The sequence below is a fragment of the Leptonotus elevatus genome, chromosome 1, assembly GCF_054856555.1.
Source record: "Leptonotus elevatus isolate MCC_2025b chromosome 1, RoL_Lele_1.0, whole genome shotgun sequence".
Taxonomy (NCBI): domain Eukaryota; kingdom Metazoa; phylum Chordata; class Actinopteri; order Syngnathiformes; family Syngnathidae; genus Leptonotus; species Leptonotus elevatus.
In genome coordinates this window covers 37,884,412-37,903,336 of record NC_141239.1, presented here as the reverse complement: position 1 = coordinate 37,903,336, position 18,925 = coordinate 37,884,412, and the positions used below count along the sequence as shown (strand labels likewise).

General features: G+C 38.2%; 2 protein-coding genes across 3 annotated transcripts in view; both read left to right on the top strand.

Annotated features, from left to right (window-relative positions):
• The first annotated feature begins 3 nt into the window (after window positions 1–3).
• dcun1d1 (DCN1, defective in cullin neddylation 1, domain containing 1 (S. cerevisiae)) lies at window positions 4–6,301 on the top strand. Its single transcript, XM_086074706.1, has 7 exons — window positions 4–58; window positions 1,737–1,950; window positions 2,427–2,595; window positions 3,409–3,539; window positions 3,634–3,716; window positions 4,561–4,657; window positions 5,727–6,301. The coding sequence occupies exons 1-7, from the start codon at window positions 56–58 to the stop codon at window positions 5,801–5,803; spliced, it is 774 nt and encodes a 257-aa protein (XP_085930832.1). The 5' UTR covers window positions 4–55; the 3' UTR covers window positions 5,804–6,301.
• Window positions 6,302–7,805: 1,504 nt separating this feature from the next.
• Window positions 7,806–18,925, top strand: part of LOC147181961 (coiled-coil domain-containing protein 39-like) — a 13,329-nt gene continuing 2,209 nt past the window's right edge. Inside the window, exons 1-16 of one of the 2 annotated variants that reach the window (XM_086083333.1) lie at window positions 7,806–7,985; window positions 9,154–9,273; window positions 9,358–9,504; window positions 9,599–9,757; window positions 9,839–9,931; window positions 10,010–10,138; window positions 12,563–12,754; window positions 13,033–13,136; window positions 13,224–13,356; window positions 14,062–14,256; window positions 14,334–14,501; window positions 14,579–14,716; window positions 15,709–15,917; window positions 16,940–17,069; window positions 17,344–17,503; window positions 18,506–18,612. In XM_086083333.1, the coding sequence (XP_085939459.1) occupies window positions 7,887–7,985; window positions 9,154–9,273; window positions 9,358–9,504; window positions 9,599–9,757; window positions 9,839–9,931; window positions 10,010–10,138; window positions 12,563–12,754; window positions 13,033–13,136; window positions 13,224–13,356; window positions 14,062–14,256; window positions 14,334–14,501; window positions 14,579–14,716; window positions 15,709–15,917; window positions 16,940–17,069; window positions 17,344–17,503; window positions 18,506–18,612 (2,283 nt within the window). In that variant the 5' untranslated portion in view covers window positions 7,806–7,886. The remainder of the gene's footprint in view (window positions 7,986–9,153; window positions 9,274–9,357; window positions 9,505–9,598; window positions 9,758–9,838; window positions 9,932–10,009; window positions 10,139–12,562; window positions 12,755–13,032; window positions 13,137–13,223; window positions 13,357–14,061; window positions 14,257–14,333; window positions 14,502–14,578; window positions 14,717–15,708; window positions 15,918–16,939; window positions 17,070–17,343; window positions 17,504–18,505; window positions 18,613–18,925) is intronic. The other variant, XM_086083340.1, reaches the window with a different exon arrangement.

Below are 18,925 nucleotides of genomic sequence, written 5' to 3'. Positions count from 1 at the left end.
CTTTACACGCGTTAGCCAGCTGGATGGGAGGAAAGGGAGCCAAGCAAAGACAAACATGGTAAAAAAAATGTTACTTTTTAGCTTGGGGTGCTGCTGTAAATATCATTAATCACGGTAACGTTCTGCGTAAGATTTGTTGACTAACAAACCGACTTAATTGCCTTAAACAGCCTGTGTGGGTCCTCCTAATACGCAACTAGGTGAGTTAGCAAGCGCTAACTAGCTGAAGGTAATGAGGCCAACTCGCCCGTTTAGCTAGCCAAGCTGCTAAAGGGTTTTGATGCCAAATGATCAGAGTTCCACACTCCTGGCAAATGACACCCTTGTAGTGCTGCCTACCGGCTTTTGGCGAGATGTTTCCTTCCCCAAACAAATTGTAGTCGGCACATAATCAGTTGGTCACAGCTGTCAAACAGTATTTTGACGTCTGATAAGTGAAATGTGTGTCTCCGAGTGTTGATGGAGCTATAAAGTCAGTCTTGTAGTGTGATTTATGACAATTTACTTTGTTTTATTAAATTTACACTGGACGTAAGGGCAGAGGTGCTGTACTCTCAATCTGTATTTTAGTAGATGTAGAAACTTGTATATAACTTAAAAGTAAAATAAGTGCTGACTCTGAAATGTCCAAAGTTTGTAACTCAAAATGACAGTGTTTCCTTGACGAACGAGTTTAATTCATTCTGTGACCAAGCTCTTGACTCATCTTATTTGTATATCAAAATCAATATTTCTCATTGACATAAATTGAAATTCCAGTTATCCTTAACAGTCAGCCCCTCCAAAAACCAACATTTTCTTGCATTATTAATAAAGAAAACTAGTACTTTGTTATATAAAAACTTAATAAAAGAGCATGTAGAGAAATAAGCAGGTTTTATAAGGGGTTGTTACTAGGGCTGAACATTTGATCGAATTTAGGTTGGTACTAGGCTTTATTTTTCTTTTTAAACAAATGTGTATTTATTTATTTATACAATGTCTAGGTAAGTTACTTAAAAAGTGCAGTCCACGCACTTGAAAAAGGCAGCCTTCTACCACAACTTTTCTGCGAAAGGAGCACTTGTTTTTTAACTACTTGTAAGTTGTAACTTGTTTTTAATAACACTGTTAAAACAATCGCTCCTACTGTGCTTTATAAATAGACGAATGAACTCAATCTTGATAAATCATGTGATGTTTACATGGGTCTGTGTGGGCTGTAAAATGGCTGTTTTGCTTAATGTATTGACGCATATAAGCAGCTGATCGGAATAGATCACGTCATGTAAACAGTTGACCAGAGATCTTCCGTCGGAATGATTTCAGTCAGAATGCCAAAAAAAGACTCCATGTAAACCTGGCGACTGACTTATGTTTACACTAGGGCAGTTGTTTCTTCCGTTCATTAACTGGTTGAAAGTGCATTGGTCACTGTGGCTCTCCTTGCCCTCATGTGAGGGCATTACAATAGCTTATTAACAATTTTTTTCCCCACTTCACTTGAGTGGCGGCATGTCTGAAGCTTGCAACAACAACAACAAAAATCGACCAAGTGATGACGTAACTTGAAACCCCCCTCCCCCCTCTTTCATAAATATTCATAGTGCTTTCACTGAGAATGATATAAAATTATTTAGGTAGCATTGTTTGTGTAGTTTGTTTTCCACCAATACATACGAATATATTTGTGGCTGCCTTGTTACAGCTGATTCCACGTTTATCTTGACATTTTGTTGTTCTTTTCTTTTTTGCAGAACAAACTGAAGTCCTCACAGAAGGATAAAATTCGCCAGTTTATGATTTTCACACAATCCAACGAGAAGACGGCACTTGTCTGTTTGTCGCAACATGACTGGAAATTAGAGGTGGCCACGGACAAGTATTTCCAAAATCCAGAGCTTTATATTTCCAGTTTAAAAGGCGCTTTAGACAAGAAGAAGCTTGAGCAACTGTACAACAGATATAGAGGTATGACTTTTAAAAATATACAGTATGAATTTGATCGCGATGCGGGCTGGAAGAAAGATGTATCACTACAAGTGTTTCCCAACCTTTATTGAACCACAGCACATATTTTACATTAGAAAAATATTACAGCATGCCACCAAACAAAAATGTTACAAAATGTATTATATGAATGATGGCCTCATCTGAAGTGACTCCTAAATATACTTAGTCTATTATTTCTATAGTAGGAATGGCAAAAAATGAATTGCAACTTCTGCCATCCAATGGAAGAGCATTTAATTGGCCTGCCTGTTACTATACATCACTGGCTAATATAGATGAGCAATGATACATTATTTGTAGTGAATAAACATTCAGTCATTTCGAACAAATTAAGTGAAAATGGATCCGCAGCATCCATTGATGATCTCTCACAGTCCAGTCCCAAAAACGAATGTAATCATTTTCATTGATAATTTCCTCACCTGTTGACTCAGATCCACACGATGACAACAAGATTGGCATAGAAGGGATTCAGCAGTTTTGTGACGACCTCGCTTTGGACCCCGCCAGTATAAGTGTTCTGCTCATCGCTTGGAAGTTCAAGGCTGCAACACAGTGCGAGTTCTCGAAACAGGAGTTCATGAATGGCATGACAGAACAAGGGTGAGAATGCAGATAGTTGTACCTGGATTTATGAGTTCATACTTTCCGTGACCACGCTTGTAACTCAAAACATATACTCAATATCTAAAATTATCTTCCAAAAAAAAAGATGGTCACAACTGCTCAATAAGCTGCGGTAATATTAGTTGTTTTTGTGTGTGCAGAGGATAAAGAATATTTGCCTGTGGTACTGTTCTATTGTCTCTATTCTCTACATGTCTTGCGTCACTGTTTGTGTACAAACGTTGCTTGAGATACTGCAACATTGATGCTAGTTTAATTAGCCCCTCTAAGGTATTTTGCATTGTTTGTTAGCATTAGGCTAGTAAACCCGTGTATAAGGCAAAGTTCTGGGGTTGTTTTGAATAACCAATCTGTAATTCTTGTGTTTGATAGATTTCTTCGCTCTATGTTTAGTTTGACAGTAAACTTCGACTGGGAGTGGCAATAAACTCTTTTTAAATAATATTTAGCAATAAACTTACTTTTTTGAGGAATTATTCGTTTGCTACCAAAATACCTTATTTTGTGTAGTCAGTTGAGTTCATTGCCACCATTGCACTTGTATGTCAAATTTTTGCTCCCAAGTCCAAGCAAAAAATAAGCCTAAGAAACTTGGAACAAATGACTCTGGCCACATCTTTATATTATGGCTTCAATTGAATTGCCATAAAGTTTTGTTTTGTACAGAGTGGGTTGAGAGCCTGAGCCAGATTATTTTAGGCATCCCTCTATCGTGTGCCATTGTGGTGCAAGAATGTCAAGTATGAGACATGTGGCATCATATGCATTGACTGTATTGTGTTTCCTCAGATGTGACAATATTGACAAGTTAAAAGCTCAACTACCCAAGATGGAGCAGGAGTTAAAAGATCAAGGAAGATTTAAGGACTTTTACCAGTTTACATTTAATTTTGCGAAGAATCCTGGACAGAAAGGTTTAGGTAACAATATACTGTGACACAACAAATGAAGGAACCTGTTCTAGTAATGTCTATTTTCAAAAAAAAAATTGTGGCTTTTGTTTTATTCTTCTAGATTTAGAAATGGCTATTGCTTATTGGAATTTAGTATTGGATGGAAGATTCAAGTTCCTTGACCTATGGAAAACATTTTTAGTTGTAAGTATACTATGTGCTCTCCCAATATGCATTTTTCCAATCTTCCTTCACAAGGATTCTGTAGGAAATGGTTTAAAAAGTCAATGCTAACTACAAATAATAATGTCATATTTGTGTCTGCATCTTTTCCAAATTACTACAAATTATTTTGTTTGCTGATGATACAACTATTTATACAGGTGAGAATACAAATATGAATGAATTACTAATTATTAACTCATTGAGGAAATCGACTTCAAATTGGTTTGTTTTAAATAAATTATTGTTTAAATTAGATAACGCAAAGTTAATGCAGTTTGGTAATCGTGAGGGAATTTTAAAATGATAAGTGCGTTAATGTGGGGAGAGTTGGAAGCATTATGTTTTTGGGGGTGATAATCAGTTAGAAGATCTGCGGGTGGTATAATGTTTTAAAAAACAAACTGTTTGTAACAATTTAAAAGATTCATTCATTATTATTGGTAATTAATGAATACTGGGGTAGCGAATGTTTAAGTAAATTGTACTTCTTCCTACCTGTTTTAATGCATGTTGAAAAGGACGTGTAGTAGGACACTTTTATGTTTTGTTTATGTGGTTTTTGACATGACTGAAATGATGAATTCAAGAAAAGGGGGAAAAAAACGTTTTGTGAGTGGTGTATGTCACTTGAAATGTACATGGAAATACAAGGTCAAGAAAATCAGATAAAGGAATTAAACCGTACTGGGCATTTGGATCTGCAGCCAAAAAGTAAATCTGGAATATCTCAATATTCCTATAATTTTAAAGCAATCCTACTAAATTCACATGGGAACTCTTGCCACCAATCGCCTCAACTTGACAGCATGATTTTATATTGCAGGAGAACCACAAAAGATCAATACCCAAGGACACATGGAACCTGCTGCTAGACTTCAGCACTATGATCACAGATGACATGTCCAATTATGACGAGGAAGGTTCGTACTGCCTTTAATTTTGAAATGAAAATGCCGAATTGGGAAATCTCTGTAGTGCAGGTAGAATTGGTAGCCTTTATTGTCATTGTAGGCGCAGATATAGTGGTGCCTTGACTTACAAGTTCAATGGATTGGAGACCACGCTGCTCACAGAACGAGCAAGCAGCGTCGTCCTCCATGGCTTCCGTCTTTTGATTATGTGTTGTTTCCCGCGCTCGACTATTGTGTTGCAGCCGGTTATGCATTACTTCCGCCCAGCGTCCCAGATGCACATTGGAGGTGGAAACGCAGTGCGTGCGTGGGTTGGGCTGAGCTGACCCGCCAGCTAGCCGAGCAGTGCAGTGCTGGGCTCCAGTGGAAATACGCTATTTTAAGGGCGGAACGGTTCACAAAATCCACATTAAGGTTCATATCTCGGATTTGTGGCCATCTTTTTCGGTTCGGTTTGGTATACGTTGATTCGTCGGGCATGCAAACCAATCCGAAACAGTCAAACTGACCATTTGGGCAGTTTTTGAAAACGGTTCCACCCCTACGGCATGCTGCAGCTAAGCAGCAGCAATATGAGTCGTTTTTCGCAGAGCATACAAAATATAGGCCAGGAAGTAAGAACGCTCCGACACATACAGACTGTCTACAAGACATGTCGTCGGGAATACGGGCCCCACCCCAAAATACCCTCTCCTCATCTCTATGTATTCGCACATCCATCTCAGAAAATCTCAAAAATAATCGCACCAACATTTTTGATTTTATGGACACTAAATGAATGAATGATGTCATCTTTCTCCCCGTAGGCGCTCACTACAGCGTAATCTCACGTACGCTGTAGTGAACCATAAACTATTGTAAATGTCATGACTTGATTGAGGCAAGCACTTGGCCTCTTTTTTCCCCCTTCCTTACCATACTTAGTGTTCACAACTCGGGATAAAATATGGAAAAACTCAAAAGTGCCGTTACTCGTAAGATGAGGTACCACTCTACAAGGACATTGGGGAAAGGCTTCTACATCACCTAATTTCATTGTCACTGAGAACTCACTACTTGAATGTTTTCCCTCCATCAGGAGCATGGCCTGTACTCATTGATGACTTTGTGGAGTTTGCACGACCGCACATCGGGACCAAAAGTACTGCAGTTTAAGCTCCTCTTAACAGCCCACACAAACAAGAGAAAAGAACACGTGGCCCACACTGAGCTGACAACTACGTTGCCTTTTCAATCCTCAGGACTGAAATATTTTACACAGCAGAGACTTTATATATACACGTGTGTGTGTGTGTTCGTTCGTGTATGTACAGTACAGATATAAAGATAATGCATATCACTTTGTTGGTGAACTTGTGGTGGCTTGGGCGCTTTTAACTACAGTATTGGGGATTTTGGGGGCTGCCGAAACCAAGCAAGAAGAAGGCACCATGTCAGTTTTTGGATGTGTTTGGGCTCTGCTCAAATGTCAACACACACTTGAACTGTAATGTAAACATTCTTAAATAAGGATTTTTAATCTGACTTCTGAGTGGCATCCAGATATGTGTTTTATGATACCTCTGTGACTATTCCATATGAACAATAATCACAGTTTTTACCAGATCAATGCTGTTTCTTTGAACATAAAATAAATGTTTCAGTTTGGTTAAAGTTGCCAGCTCTGTGTGCTTGCAAGCTGTTCTCACTCTCAGCAGCCTCTGCGGGAGGAATATAGTGTTTAGCTTTCAGGGTTAAACGAGGTCAGTCTTTGGATGTCTTACAGTTCCTGACTCCTGGGGAGGGCATATTTAAATAGAGAACGTTTTGAACAGTGGTGTCCAAACTCGGTCCTGGAGGGCCGAAGTCCTGCAGGTTTTGGATGTTTCCCTGCTCCAACGCACCTCTTTCCAATGAACAGGATCGTTAACAGGCTCATGCAGAGCTTGCTGATGAGCTTCAGGTGTGAGAAGAATCCAAAACTTGCAGGACACTATTGATTTAGAATCACTCTTAGTGTTGTACATCTACTGTCCAAAATATTCGAAACATCCGCACAAAGATAATGTTTTCAAAGTGCTGTTCTACAGATAAAATGAATATTGGTGTTTAAATTGATTCATTTAGTATAGCAGTATTTTGTTTAGCTCGTTTGTGTGGCTGCAGAACTACTTTGCATCAAACTGAGTTTTGTATTTTTAGTAATGTAGCTAGTAACTACACTAAGACAAGGGTTCTCAGTCAAACATTTGGGACCAGGGACCCCTTAGAGAGGAGACATATACATAACTGTTTCCCTAAATTAGAAAATAAAAAGTCCTGTTTTCAAGGGGAAAAAAACTCAGAATGTTACAATAACAAATTCTTATTTTCTAGAGAAAAAAAAACTACAAACCAAAAGTCCTTTTTTGTTTTTGATTTGTTTTGTTTGTATTCTTTGAGAACAAAAGCATATGCCATACTAAAAAAGAAAAGAAAAAGAAGACGTGATTAATATTGCCTATGACATGTACAGATAAACTCTGTCCTTTCACTGAATTGGAAAAAAAATCTCAAGAGAATAGGTACAAATAATGGCTCTAAATCTATTTATACTTCCCCTCTTGAAAGTATTATTCAATACTTTTGCACAGGTTACAGGTCACATTAATGGTGAAAAAAGGTTTTGGAATGATTGATCTTAATCTCATTTTTAAAATCACAAAAACCTGTATCATTTTGACAGGTGTGTCAACTTTTTATCCACTGTGTTCTAGAAAACAAAACAAAACAGACTTTATTCATGCAGCAATGTTAGACTTATGTGATGACAGCATTTTTATTTTATTTATTTTACTCAAGTATGGGGGTTGCATCATTACGTGTACTTTTACAAATATTTCCTTTAGTTTTTACACAAGTACCTGTCCTGCTAAAGTACACAATGTGAATACAATACTTTGCCCTCCATCAAATCACCTGTCATAGTTGCTGGGTGACAAGAGATGTAGTTCACAGTGTAGCTTCTACCATATCGTGTCATAAAGCCCTCCCCACGACTCTTGCCTTTCAAATGATGCATCCCCTGTGATGACATCATCAAAGTGACTGTGACTACGACCCCAACTCACGATGTCGTACACTCGATCGCTCCAGTGAGATGGGGGGAATACTTTTGGTTTTGATGTGATGAGGCATTCAAATCTACTTGCACTTTTAACTTCACACCAGCTAACAAAATAAATCCCTATCAATACAGAAACGTATCCAGTAACTAAACATGGCCGCATTTGCAGCGAGAACTTTATCAGAGACTGGCTGGGAGCAGCACTATGCCCTCCCAGTAGTCAACACTGAAAACAAGGCTTTAATAAGCCAGGTGAGTATGTTCCTGATTTATTTCTCACTACCACTAAGTTACTAAGTTAAATACATGCTTTGTCTTCACTGCACAAATGGAACATGTGCCTTTTTAAAAATGTTTTATGAATCATTTCAAATCTTTTTCCACCATTAATCTGACCTATTATCTGTACAACTCAATTGAAAAAGAAATGCTGGTTTTCTTCAGATGGAATTGGAAAAACGTTCAAGATTCTGCTAGGAAGCAAACATCTGAAAATTATTTGGGGTTACCGGTAATCAGAGGCACTTTAAATGGTGACAGGTGTGCACTGAACCCCATTTGACCTGATTTTGAATATGTTTGGTAATTTCTGAACATATCACCATACAGTTTTAAGAAGCTGTGCAACCACATTGCCTCAAGTGTTTATTTGTACTTCCCCTCTCAAATTTGTTGTACGTGTTTTAGGTTTTATCAATGGTGGGAAAAGTTATAAAATCATTTATGTTAATATCATGAAAAAAATATACAAATTCCAGGTTTTTTTATTTATTAGGTGTGTGTAGACTTTTTCTTTTATCCAACTTTACAAATGATTAATGTTGATCATAATTATAGCACAATCAGCATAAATACATGTAAACCCCTAAAAGCCAAATAAATTTAAAGAGAAAGTGTGTAGAAATCTTATGATTTTTTCAATGTTCATTTTAAAAACCCACTATTAATTTCAATAGAATATATTTTTATGCATACTGTCACATCAACGAACATTAAAAAAAAATAATATATATATATATATAATTGTAGATCTCGTAATCGCTAATTACGTTACATTACATTAGTCACGCCTCACCTTAGAAAAGGCTGGCATGTTTTGCCCCCATCTTTCTACCACGGATACCCAAAGGAGACAAACTTAGCAAACGTACAAATCGGTGGTAGGTTTGCGAAGCGTGGTCTCTGAAGCACCGTTGTGCACGTGCTTCAAAATGCACATGCTTCGAACTTAGGTCGTTGCATTCTACTAGTTCACCACTAGATGGCAAAAATGTCTACATACTGTCCCTTTAAAAAATTGCCTATTTTATTACAATAACATTCATTTTTATTTGATGTATCTTCATTTTGTGCGGAAATGCTGAACAGCAAGCATCGGAGCAAAATCCGATGAGATAATGTTTGTTCTCTGATTCTACAGATATGTGAGATAAAGAGGGAGCTCGTGCAACTGAGAAACATACGTGAGACTAATCGAGAAAAAAGGCAATTAGGAAATGACTGCCTGACAAAGGCCAGAAAGGAGCTGGAAATCACAGAGGTATGTTGGATTGATTTGAGTCTGCAAACTATTTGTCTTTGTGGAATCGGCTCAACAATAACTTGGTAAGATCGTTGTGCAAAGGCTCTGTGCAAGGCCAAAGACAGAGAAGTCGACTCGGAGAATGACCTGACCGCCATCGCAGAGAGAGAAACGGGCCGTCTGGGACAAGACAAAACTAAGATAGAAAATGAACTGCAGAGTTTGGCTGAAAAGACAAAATATATCGAGGTGAATAACAATAGCCATACATTGTTTATTTTCATTTGAAATGTTCCAATAAAATGGGCAAAAATGATGACTAAGCTTTTGTCCACATACTTAGAACAACACCGTAAAGGCTAAACAGAAGCTGGAGCAGTTTCGTATGCAAATGAAATGGGACCAGGAAGCCTTGATTTCTTTTTTGGAGGAGTCGGCCATAAAAGATGACGACACGATGATCATCATGAAGTATTCACATCAGGATGAGCAGAGAATCAAGGTAATTATAAATTGGCATGTCACCTTTCTTCATTTCTGAATCATCCTTGACTCAAATGGTATTCGTTCGTCTGTGCCGCAGTCACTCAATTTGGCCATTGAGAGGACGACAGCAGAGGGCAGTAAAAAGCACAAAGCACTTGACAAGGAAATGACGGAGACTATATCTGCGCAGGTACCGAACACGAGAAGCATCCAGAAATGGAAAGGAAAGGCGCAATGGATGACCTTCCGTATTGTGTTTTCCTCTCAGGTTGCTTTAGAAAAGACGACAGAGAAATTGCAGCAGGCTCACGTGGAAACTGAGCAGATCATCCACCAGTGGGAAAACACCATCCAACAGATGCAGCAAAGAGATGGCGAAATGCATCAGTGTGCTCTGGTAAACAACGATATGCACAGTAATCTCGTTCATAGTGGGAGTTACTTACTAAACCCGCCAGCAATGAAAAACTGCAATGACAAATAAAATAGTTTAAACTTTAATATACCCCTCATCACTTGACCCAATCTCTTTATTTTCTATGCGCGCAAAGTATGTTCTCAGTCAATTTTGACCCAGACCAAGTGTACCCTCATAATAATTGTTTCTATGAAATTATGGACTACAAATCTATTCATAGCCCGTCTAACATTCATAAATGGATAACATCCTTAATCAATGTTTCAGAGAAAAAGAAAAGTGTATTTTATATGTTGTACACCAGTCAATTTGGGATAAAAAGTAAGGATGGTACCAATACTAGGTATCGGTATGGAGCTGAAACCTGGCCTAATTTCAAGATATTGGTACTTGCGATGGCCGCCCTCTTGTGGTCGTGTTATGGTCAGGAACTACAAATTAGATTAGAAGAATAGAAAATTGCCATTAATTTATTATGCAATTTTAAGGAAAAATGCTATAATGGGATATAAAGGTCTTCTTTTGGGGGTGATGGAAATTTTATGTATCAAAAGTACAAGTGGTGTCAGTATCTGTGTCTACTCAAGAGTTGAGTACGGTACTTGTACTGGAATCGGTCTGAAAAAAGTGATACCGAACACCCCTAATAAAAACTTCAATCAAAATATTGTCCCACTTATGGATGATCCTTCTTATGCTGTTTTACTTGAGATTCCTGTTTAACTCATTCACTCCCAGCCATTTTCACTGAAGCAATCCTCTTCGCTCCCGGCTGCTTTACTGGATTTGGACTGATTTTGTAAGGCCCGCAGAATATTGTGTTCTATTGCTTCAAAAACATGGAACCTACCAAAAGAAAGATTTGAGTCTCTTCTTTCATTTGTATCTGTTTCCGTTTTGCAGCAATTAGCATTAAAATATAGCTAAGTTTTATTGTTATTCAAAAACCTGTTCAAAAGACTGGAGAAAAGAGCTTGTTGCAACATGGTCCTAGTTGATCTCTTATACTCTGCTTTCACCTGCTGGCCGTTTTTGTAATAACTACCATTGTTTTAAGCGACCGCTTCAGTTATGTTTTTGGGACCATGGCAATATTTGAAATAGAGCGTTTTTACACGTTTTTGGGAGCAAATGAGTTAAAGACCAACATGCGCATGTTTCTGTGGTAATCTGTGCAAATGAGGCGTAAACACAGACACTTCTTTCAAGATCTCCCATGAACACTGTTACCACTTGAGACAGTCCTCCAATAAATACAACCATATAGGTCGTTTTGAAAATTGTTGAAGAGTACACAAATGCGGTACATGACTTAAAGACCAACAGATGCATGTTTCTACAGGAACCTGTGCAAAGGTGGCGGGAACACAGACAGCTCTCATGAACAGTACCACTCCATCAAAAATACACACATTCATGGCATGTGCAGTTTCACAGTTTTAAAATTCCCAGTGTTAACACAATTTAACTTGATATAACACAATAATGAATCTGAAATCAGTTTTTGTAGAGCCTGATCAAATTTTACCTGTACCTCACCTTTGTACCACCTGTGCAAAAGAAGGACATTAAAAATAACAAATAAAATAATTTTGGTGTATTTTTGGTCAATTAACTCATTCACTGCCATTGACGGCTATAGACGTAAAAAATTAATTTGAACTATTTCTATTAGTTTTACACTTTTTCCACTTTTATTAAGTATTAAGAGTATGAAAACCTAAACAAATATATAATACATTTAGAACAGATATAAAATTTGTGATTAATCGTGAGTTAATTATTGAAGTCATGTGATTAATTACAATTAAAAAATGTAATCGCCTGACGCGATTAAAAAAAAAAAAGATTATTAAAAATTAGGGGCATCAGGTGATTACATTTTTTAATTGTAATTAATCGCATGACTTCATGATTAATCACAAATGTTATATCTGTTCTAAATGTACAATAAAAAAAATTAAGGTTATCACATTCTTGTTAACAAAAGCGGAAACAAATGTTAAACTAATAGAAATGGTTTAAATGAATTTTTGACGTCTATAGCAGTCAATGGCAGTGAATGAGTTAAGGAGAAATCATCAAATTTCAGGGTGAAAAAAATGACAGAGTATTTTTTATTGTTGTCAAATTTGACTTGAACGGCATTTAAATTTAATAAAATATACTTTTTAAACACATGGTAAATGCATTTAAACACACACACATGAAAGCATAAAAATATATACAAAATATGTAAAGAATTGTTTTTTTTTAGTTAAAGATGTACAATACCCATTCTACATGCTGTGATATAGCCTAGCCCTAGTGAATGGTCACCGTAATGAATAATATCAATCCACCAGCACAATGTGAACACCCACCCACCCACATATAACCCACTTCATCCCTTCATCGATCTAGAAACTGGCTGAGACCAACCAGATCATCAGGGAAAGGAATGTCACTTTGATGGAAATGAGAAACTTGCAGGACTCGCAGATAAACGACAACAAACACAAAGAGAAGAAATTGGCCGCAACCCATCGACAGACCGCAAAACTGCGACTGACCTTCAAGGAGCAAGAGATCAATTACGCCACGATGCAAGATGAGGTAATCGTGCATTTGGTACCTTGGTCTTTGGTAGGGACTCACCCGAGTTAACGTACTATATTTATATAATAACGTGACAAAAACATAACAAATGTTAATAAATTGTACTCAATATAGACCCAGATCATTAAATATACTATATTCATTTGTGCAGTTTGCTACAGTCTTTTTGTTGGGCATAAAGTAATCCAAATTGGGTGAATTGAGAGACACACACAAAGTGGATTGATTTTGTGTGTGTGCATAAATCAACAATGTTTATTATCATGTATCTTCAGCTGAAAAGTTGCAAAGCCTTATTGGATAGAACAACCTACAGTGTGTATTCGATGAGGTCCCACATACGCAGGATGGAGGAAAACATCCAGAACAACAAAGAAAAGTCAGTCCAACTCAACAGCAACAGCGCTATCCCGTAATCCACGGTGGGACTTTGCTTAACAATGATCACATATTTTATTTGTTGTAGACTGGGTCAGACCTTGGTCAAAAATGCTGTCCTTCAGGAGAAGCTCAAATCTGTGACTGAGAACGCCATGAGTGAGAAGGAGAGAGCTTCCCAGATGGAAAATTTCCTCAAGGAAGAGCAACAGGCCATCAAGGTGGGACGCTGTGTACTTGTTTAAAGCTACAACGTCAATTCGGTTAAAAAAAATGTGATTTTTTAAAATCTATATACAGTAGAAAATCAGGGCAAGTCAATGTTTAGCTAGTTATTGGTTAAACTGATGTTAACGTAGCCTAACGTCTTTGCTGTGACCTTTTTTTCGTGGCTTTGCAATTTCATATCTATCTGCACCAATTTAAACCAAGCAAGATCATTGAGTCATACGTTGTCACATGGGTTGGGCAGAGCCACCCTCCAGTGTGGGTCAGAGTCAAGACCGTGTAAGATTAGGAATCATTTTGGACAGATTAGACCTTCTTCCTCATCTATCATAAAAAGGCTCCACAGTGGTGAACTCGATTTGAGAATATGCAGTCTTCTGGGTGTTACTATTGGTATAATATTGCAAGCATTAAAAATAAAAGGACCTGGTGAAGGTTCCCTCAGAACCTTCCAATTGGTGCCCTGACCTGGATTTGTGGATTATGACTTGAGAAGCTAGTTTAACAAAATCATCATTTGGGGATGGGGCTGGAACTTATTTATGGCTTTTCCTTTAATTTTAATGGGGAAAGATGATTTGAGAGGAATGTTTTGAGTTATGAGCCTGGTTACGGAATGAATTAAACTCATACCTAAAAGGCACCACTCTGCTTTATTAACCGCTCACCATGTAGTGTTCCACCATATCGTTTACCAGGAGTTGGACATCCAACTACGTGAACGCAGCAAGGAGGTTGTCTGCTTCAAGCAGCAAGGGGAGGACTTCAAGAAAAAGGAAAAGAATTACATGGCACATTTATTACGCAGTAAATGCACCATCAACACGTTGGAATGCCAGCTCAAGAAACAGGAGGAGTACTTAGTCAAGCAGATGATGATCATGAATGAAAAGGTAAGCAGCATACCAACAAACAGCCCGACTGCTTGCTTTCTCTCAGGTTCTTGTCTTATGTCACTTTTCTGCATCAGGACTCCCAGTTGATCATACTAGATAAAAAACTATCACGATTGCAAGGTGTTGTTGGGGATTCCGATGAAAAGTTGGAGATGGAAGTCAAGATCACAGAGATGCTCGTTTCCCTTGAGGAGAGGGAGAAGACATCCAGTAAGATCCTCATCAAAATCAAGGAGTCTGAGGTCAGACAGCGCACAGTAGTGTGTGACAATCAGCACAAACGATGACATCTTACTTGATATCCTTTTGTCTGTGGCAGGAGGACGTTCGATATTTGAGGAATGAGCGGGAGGCTTCCGCAGTTCAGAAGAAAGATCTGTACAACAAAGTAGCGGAACTCAAGCTGATCAATAATAATATCGAGAAAGAGCTGAAGAGACTCGGGCTGAAGAAACAGGTAACCGATGCATGGATGCCATATTGAACTTCCGCTGACCAGGATGAAAGAGTGTGAATGATAACTCCAAAGTTAACACATCAAAACTAATGCTGCATTCGAGGAAACTGGGGAGTCTGACTTTTCTGACTTCATACCAGGAAGTGAGCACGGGAACGCCCCTTTGAACTTGTACATTCGAGTTGCGAAGTCGGGGGGGAAAAAAAGGAACCCAACTTCACTGACCGACTGAAATCTGATGTGACTGACCGTGAATGGCAAAACATAATTTACAAGATTTATTTATTAACATATTTGTGTTGTTACTTTAATTACTTGGAATAGATTCACGTAACACAGCGTGATTTGGAATGACTGCGTTAACCAGAACAAACAATTTATTGCATTCAGCCATCTTTGTTGTTTACATTTGACTCGAATACTTTGAGGTCGGAACTGGGATAATCTGACTTCCCACTTTCCTCGAATGCAGCATTAGACCTTGGGAAACAAATGAGTCACATGACACCAGGAAATGGCTAATTGGACCCAATATGGACAGTTTCACTTACGGGTGTACTCACTTTTGTTGCCACCAGACATTAATGGCCATTCAATGCATTTTTGTTTGTTTGTGGAGGATAATACATTTATACTTTTACCATATGTGCATTTCCAATTTTACCGTGTAGCGAAGCATAATTTTGCAACTCACTTTTGTGAGATACTGTAGAATAGTTTGAGGTCCTTATTTTCAAAAGAGAAGGCAAGGCAAGTTTATTTCTATAGCACATTTCGTACACAAGGCAACTTGAACTCAATGTGTTTTATTTCAATTATATGTGTCGGTGACGATCTTTTGGCAGAACATAGCTGAGTCAGACTGTTACCATGGCGATGCGATCAGCCTTAGCGCTGCATAATAGCAACCGTGACATATTGTAGCCTATGTCTCTGAATATTGGATCAAATGGATACCGTTATAAAACAAATGTCCAATGACCCTTCATCAGGACCATATTGTGGAGCAGAACATCTCCAAGCTTGAGGTGAAGCGTAGGAGGGATCTCCTGTTCAACAAAGCCAACAGCGTGGTGTCCTTGGAGAAAAGACAACTGAATGTGAAGAAAGCAATTCATGAGAGGCAAGAGGAGATCCGAGTCTACAGTCAAATGCTTACTCAGCAGCTGAAGACCATGGAGCAGGAAAGGCAGAAAATCAGGTAAAAACAGGACGTAGTTAAAAGTTGAAAAAGAATGTTACTTTCTTTACATCAGGGCTGTCCAAAGTCGGACCTAGGGTCCGTTATAGGGTGGGAGGGCTGGCTGAAGGCTCGCCCGCTGTCGCGTGATTGAATTTCCAAACAGAGAACAATCTTATATGCTTACAACTGTGGAAGCACAACTTCATCAAACAGATACGTCATTCACTGCCATTGACGTCAAAAATTCATTTGAACTATTTCTATTAGTTTCACATTTTTTTCCACTTTGAGAGAGTGTGTATGCCTAGATTTTTTTTGTGTACATTTAGAACAGATATAACATTTGTGGTGAATTGTGAGTTAACTATTGAAGTCATGCGATTAATTACAATTAAAAATTGTAATCGCCTGATGTCCCTAATTTTTAATAATATATATATTTTTTTTTTACTCATTCACTGCCATTGACGGCTAAAGACGTCCCAAAAAAAAAAGAAGAAGAAAAAAAGACGTCAAAAATCTATTTTAGCTGGGCTCGCAGTGAATGAGTTAACAACGTGATGGAAATTTACAGGGTCTGCAAATAATCACAGATTTCTTCATGTATGGGTAATAATACCCCACTCGCATTCTACTTTCATAGTATGGGCTGAAACGTTGTTCAAAATCCTGCTCGAGTCTGGCTTTTTGCTCTTTATGAAAACTGTACATTCATGAATAAAGACAATCTAAATCAACTAAGGTGACGTATTCATTTCATTCAGCGCAAACATCAAACGCTACAAGCAGCTCTTCCTTCACTTCAAGCCAAAAACACAATTAGCGTCTGGTTGACATCACGCTTGTGGATTAGTCAAGTGTGTGTGTTAGTGTGGTCGTTTTTGGCATGTGCATGTGCAATATGTGGCAGCAACTTACCCCAAAACAGATGCTGAGCTCAAGTTAATAAAAACCTTCTTCCTGCAGGAACATTTAACTGGCCTCAGCATTATAAGCATCACATATTGATGACTTTTTTTCTTAACTGTCATCCTTCCTAGTATGGAACTAAATATAAAGTTGTACAAGGTCGAAGCAACAAAGAAGCATTACGAGGTCGTGACCTTTACTATGGCAGCCCAAGATGATGACGAGGATGCAGTCAAGTCTCAAGCGCACTACATCGCTAGGGTAAGATGATCCGAAAGGTTCAATGATGCTATATTACAGTGGTGGGCAAACTCGGTCCTCGAGGGCCGGCGTCCTGCAGGTTTCCCTGCTGCAACACAGCTGATTCCAATCAACAGGATCGTCACCAAGCTTTTGCAGATCTTGCTGATGAGCTGATCATTGGAAACATCCAAAACCTGCAGGACTCCGGCTCTCGAGGACCGAGTGCGCCCACCCCTGCTATATTTTGTATTTGGTCGGCCACCGTCACTAAAAGGCGACTCTCTTCCACTAGGCTGCGTTGGAGAAAGCGGAACTCAGGCAGCGGAGCAAGTGTCTTAATAACAAAATCCGCAAGGCCGAGCAGGAAAATAAAGCTCTGGAGAACACAACTCTGTTATTCCACCTCAGCAATACTGGATTTCACACAACAGTCGTCAAAGCCAAAGAAGCCAGTATGTAAACCTGACTGTGACACTCTTATCAGTTGCAATAATTCACCAGAATAGTTTCCTGTCTTCTTGCAACATCCTCTATTGTGTGAATTTTGAACAGGTTGAATAATATTACTGCATCTTACTGAAGAGTGTCTGTTTCCATGAAAATCGCAGTTTGTATTATGCTGCCTAAGGTGCACACACAGAAAGGAACAGCACAATGTACATTGAATTGAAGTAAAATTTGTGGCAAAAACAGTTTATACATCCTTTACATAATTTCATTATGTCATTTTGTAAAGTGCAATACTATAGAATATTTGTTTAAAAAAACGTTTTTGATTACAAAATTGTGGATGTTTTTGGAAGGATTTTGAAATAGATTTAGCGCATTGCCATTCTTTTAAATGGGGAAAGATGGGTTGCGAAACGAATGTTGAGATATGAAAGATCTGTAAATTATTAATTTTAGAGTGAACATTTGCAAATGTGATGAATAATATTGTCCTGAATGAGCTTTTCGCTGGCGTCTGTCTAGTCGAAACTTCCCCTATATCACAATTTGGTAAATGTCATATTTATTCACAAAATGGTAAATCCACACATGTGGATTATCTTTGTACAAATGATTGCCCAACCTAGAGTGTTGAACATGGCTTGTTTGCTTTGACGATGCAATATTAATGCTTGAGCAAACGTGTCTTTTTTTTGTCTTCTGAAAAGTGATGATAATTTTGGAGGCGCAAGGTTTCCATCTCCTTTCACATTACTGAACCGATTCAAACCATTCCAACTTTCACTTTTAGAAAGTGAATTAAAGTGAATTAATTGCCCATCATCTCTCATTCACACTCAATTTCTACAAAAATTTAATTATTGAGTAATGCTACCCGTTTTTTGGTTAGAACGAGCGCAATTACTTAATTTGCAATCTGTAGTTATTTTTCACACAACTCTAGCATCTAAAATACAAATCAAAGCAAATCTGACTCTAACTATAGATTTGTGTTTCCATGTCAGCTCCAGATTATCAGGAAAAGTTCAAGCTTGAAGAACAGTTTAAGGTGGCCGAGGAGACGCTGTTGATCAAAAGTGAAATAGCTAAAAAGCTTCGTCAGGATGTACAGGTACCACAAAGCCGTACTTGTAAAAAAAAGAAAAAAGAAAAGAAAAAGTGTTTGGTCAGAGAAAATACTTGAAATATCTCAGTGTTATTTATTCATTCACAGACAGCTGTTTCCAAAACAGTTCCCATATTTCCAGTCGTTCTAGAACATTTGCATGGATCTTTACAGAACCATTCTTTCGCAATCAGCAGTGGAGCTTGGGCTGGTTTCATCAAAGACACTTGTTTCAGACCAAAAAGTGGAGAAAAAAACGAAACATGTCAAGAAGAACCGTGACTTTGACAGCAATATTTGTTTTGCTTCGTCGTCGGCA

Excerpts from the sequence above, each read along its gene's own strand:
- dcun1d1 (XM_086074706.1), top strand. Across the intron at positions 1,951-2,426 it reads ACTGTACAACAGATATAGAG|ATCCACACGATGACAACAAG; the intron begins GTATGACTTTTA and ends CTGTTGACTCAG. Across the intron at positions 4,658-5,726 it reads GTCCAATTATGACGAGGAAG|GAGCATGGCCTGTACTCATT; the intron begins GTTCGTACTGCC and ends TCCCTCCATCAG.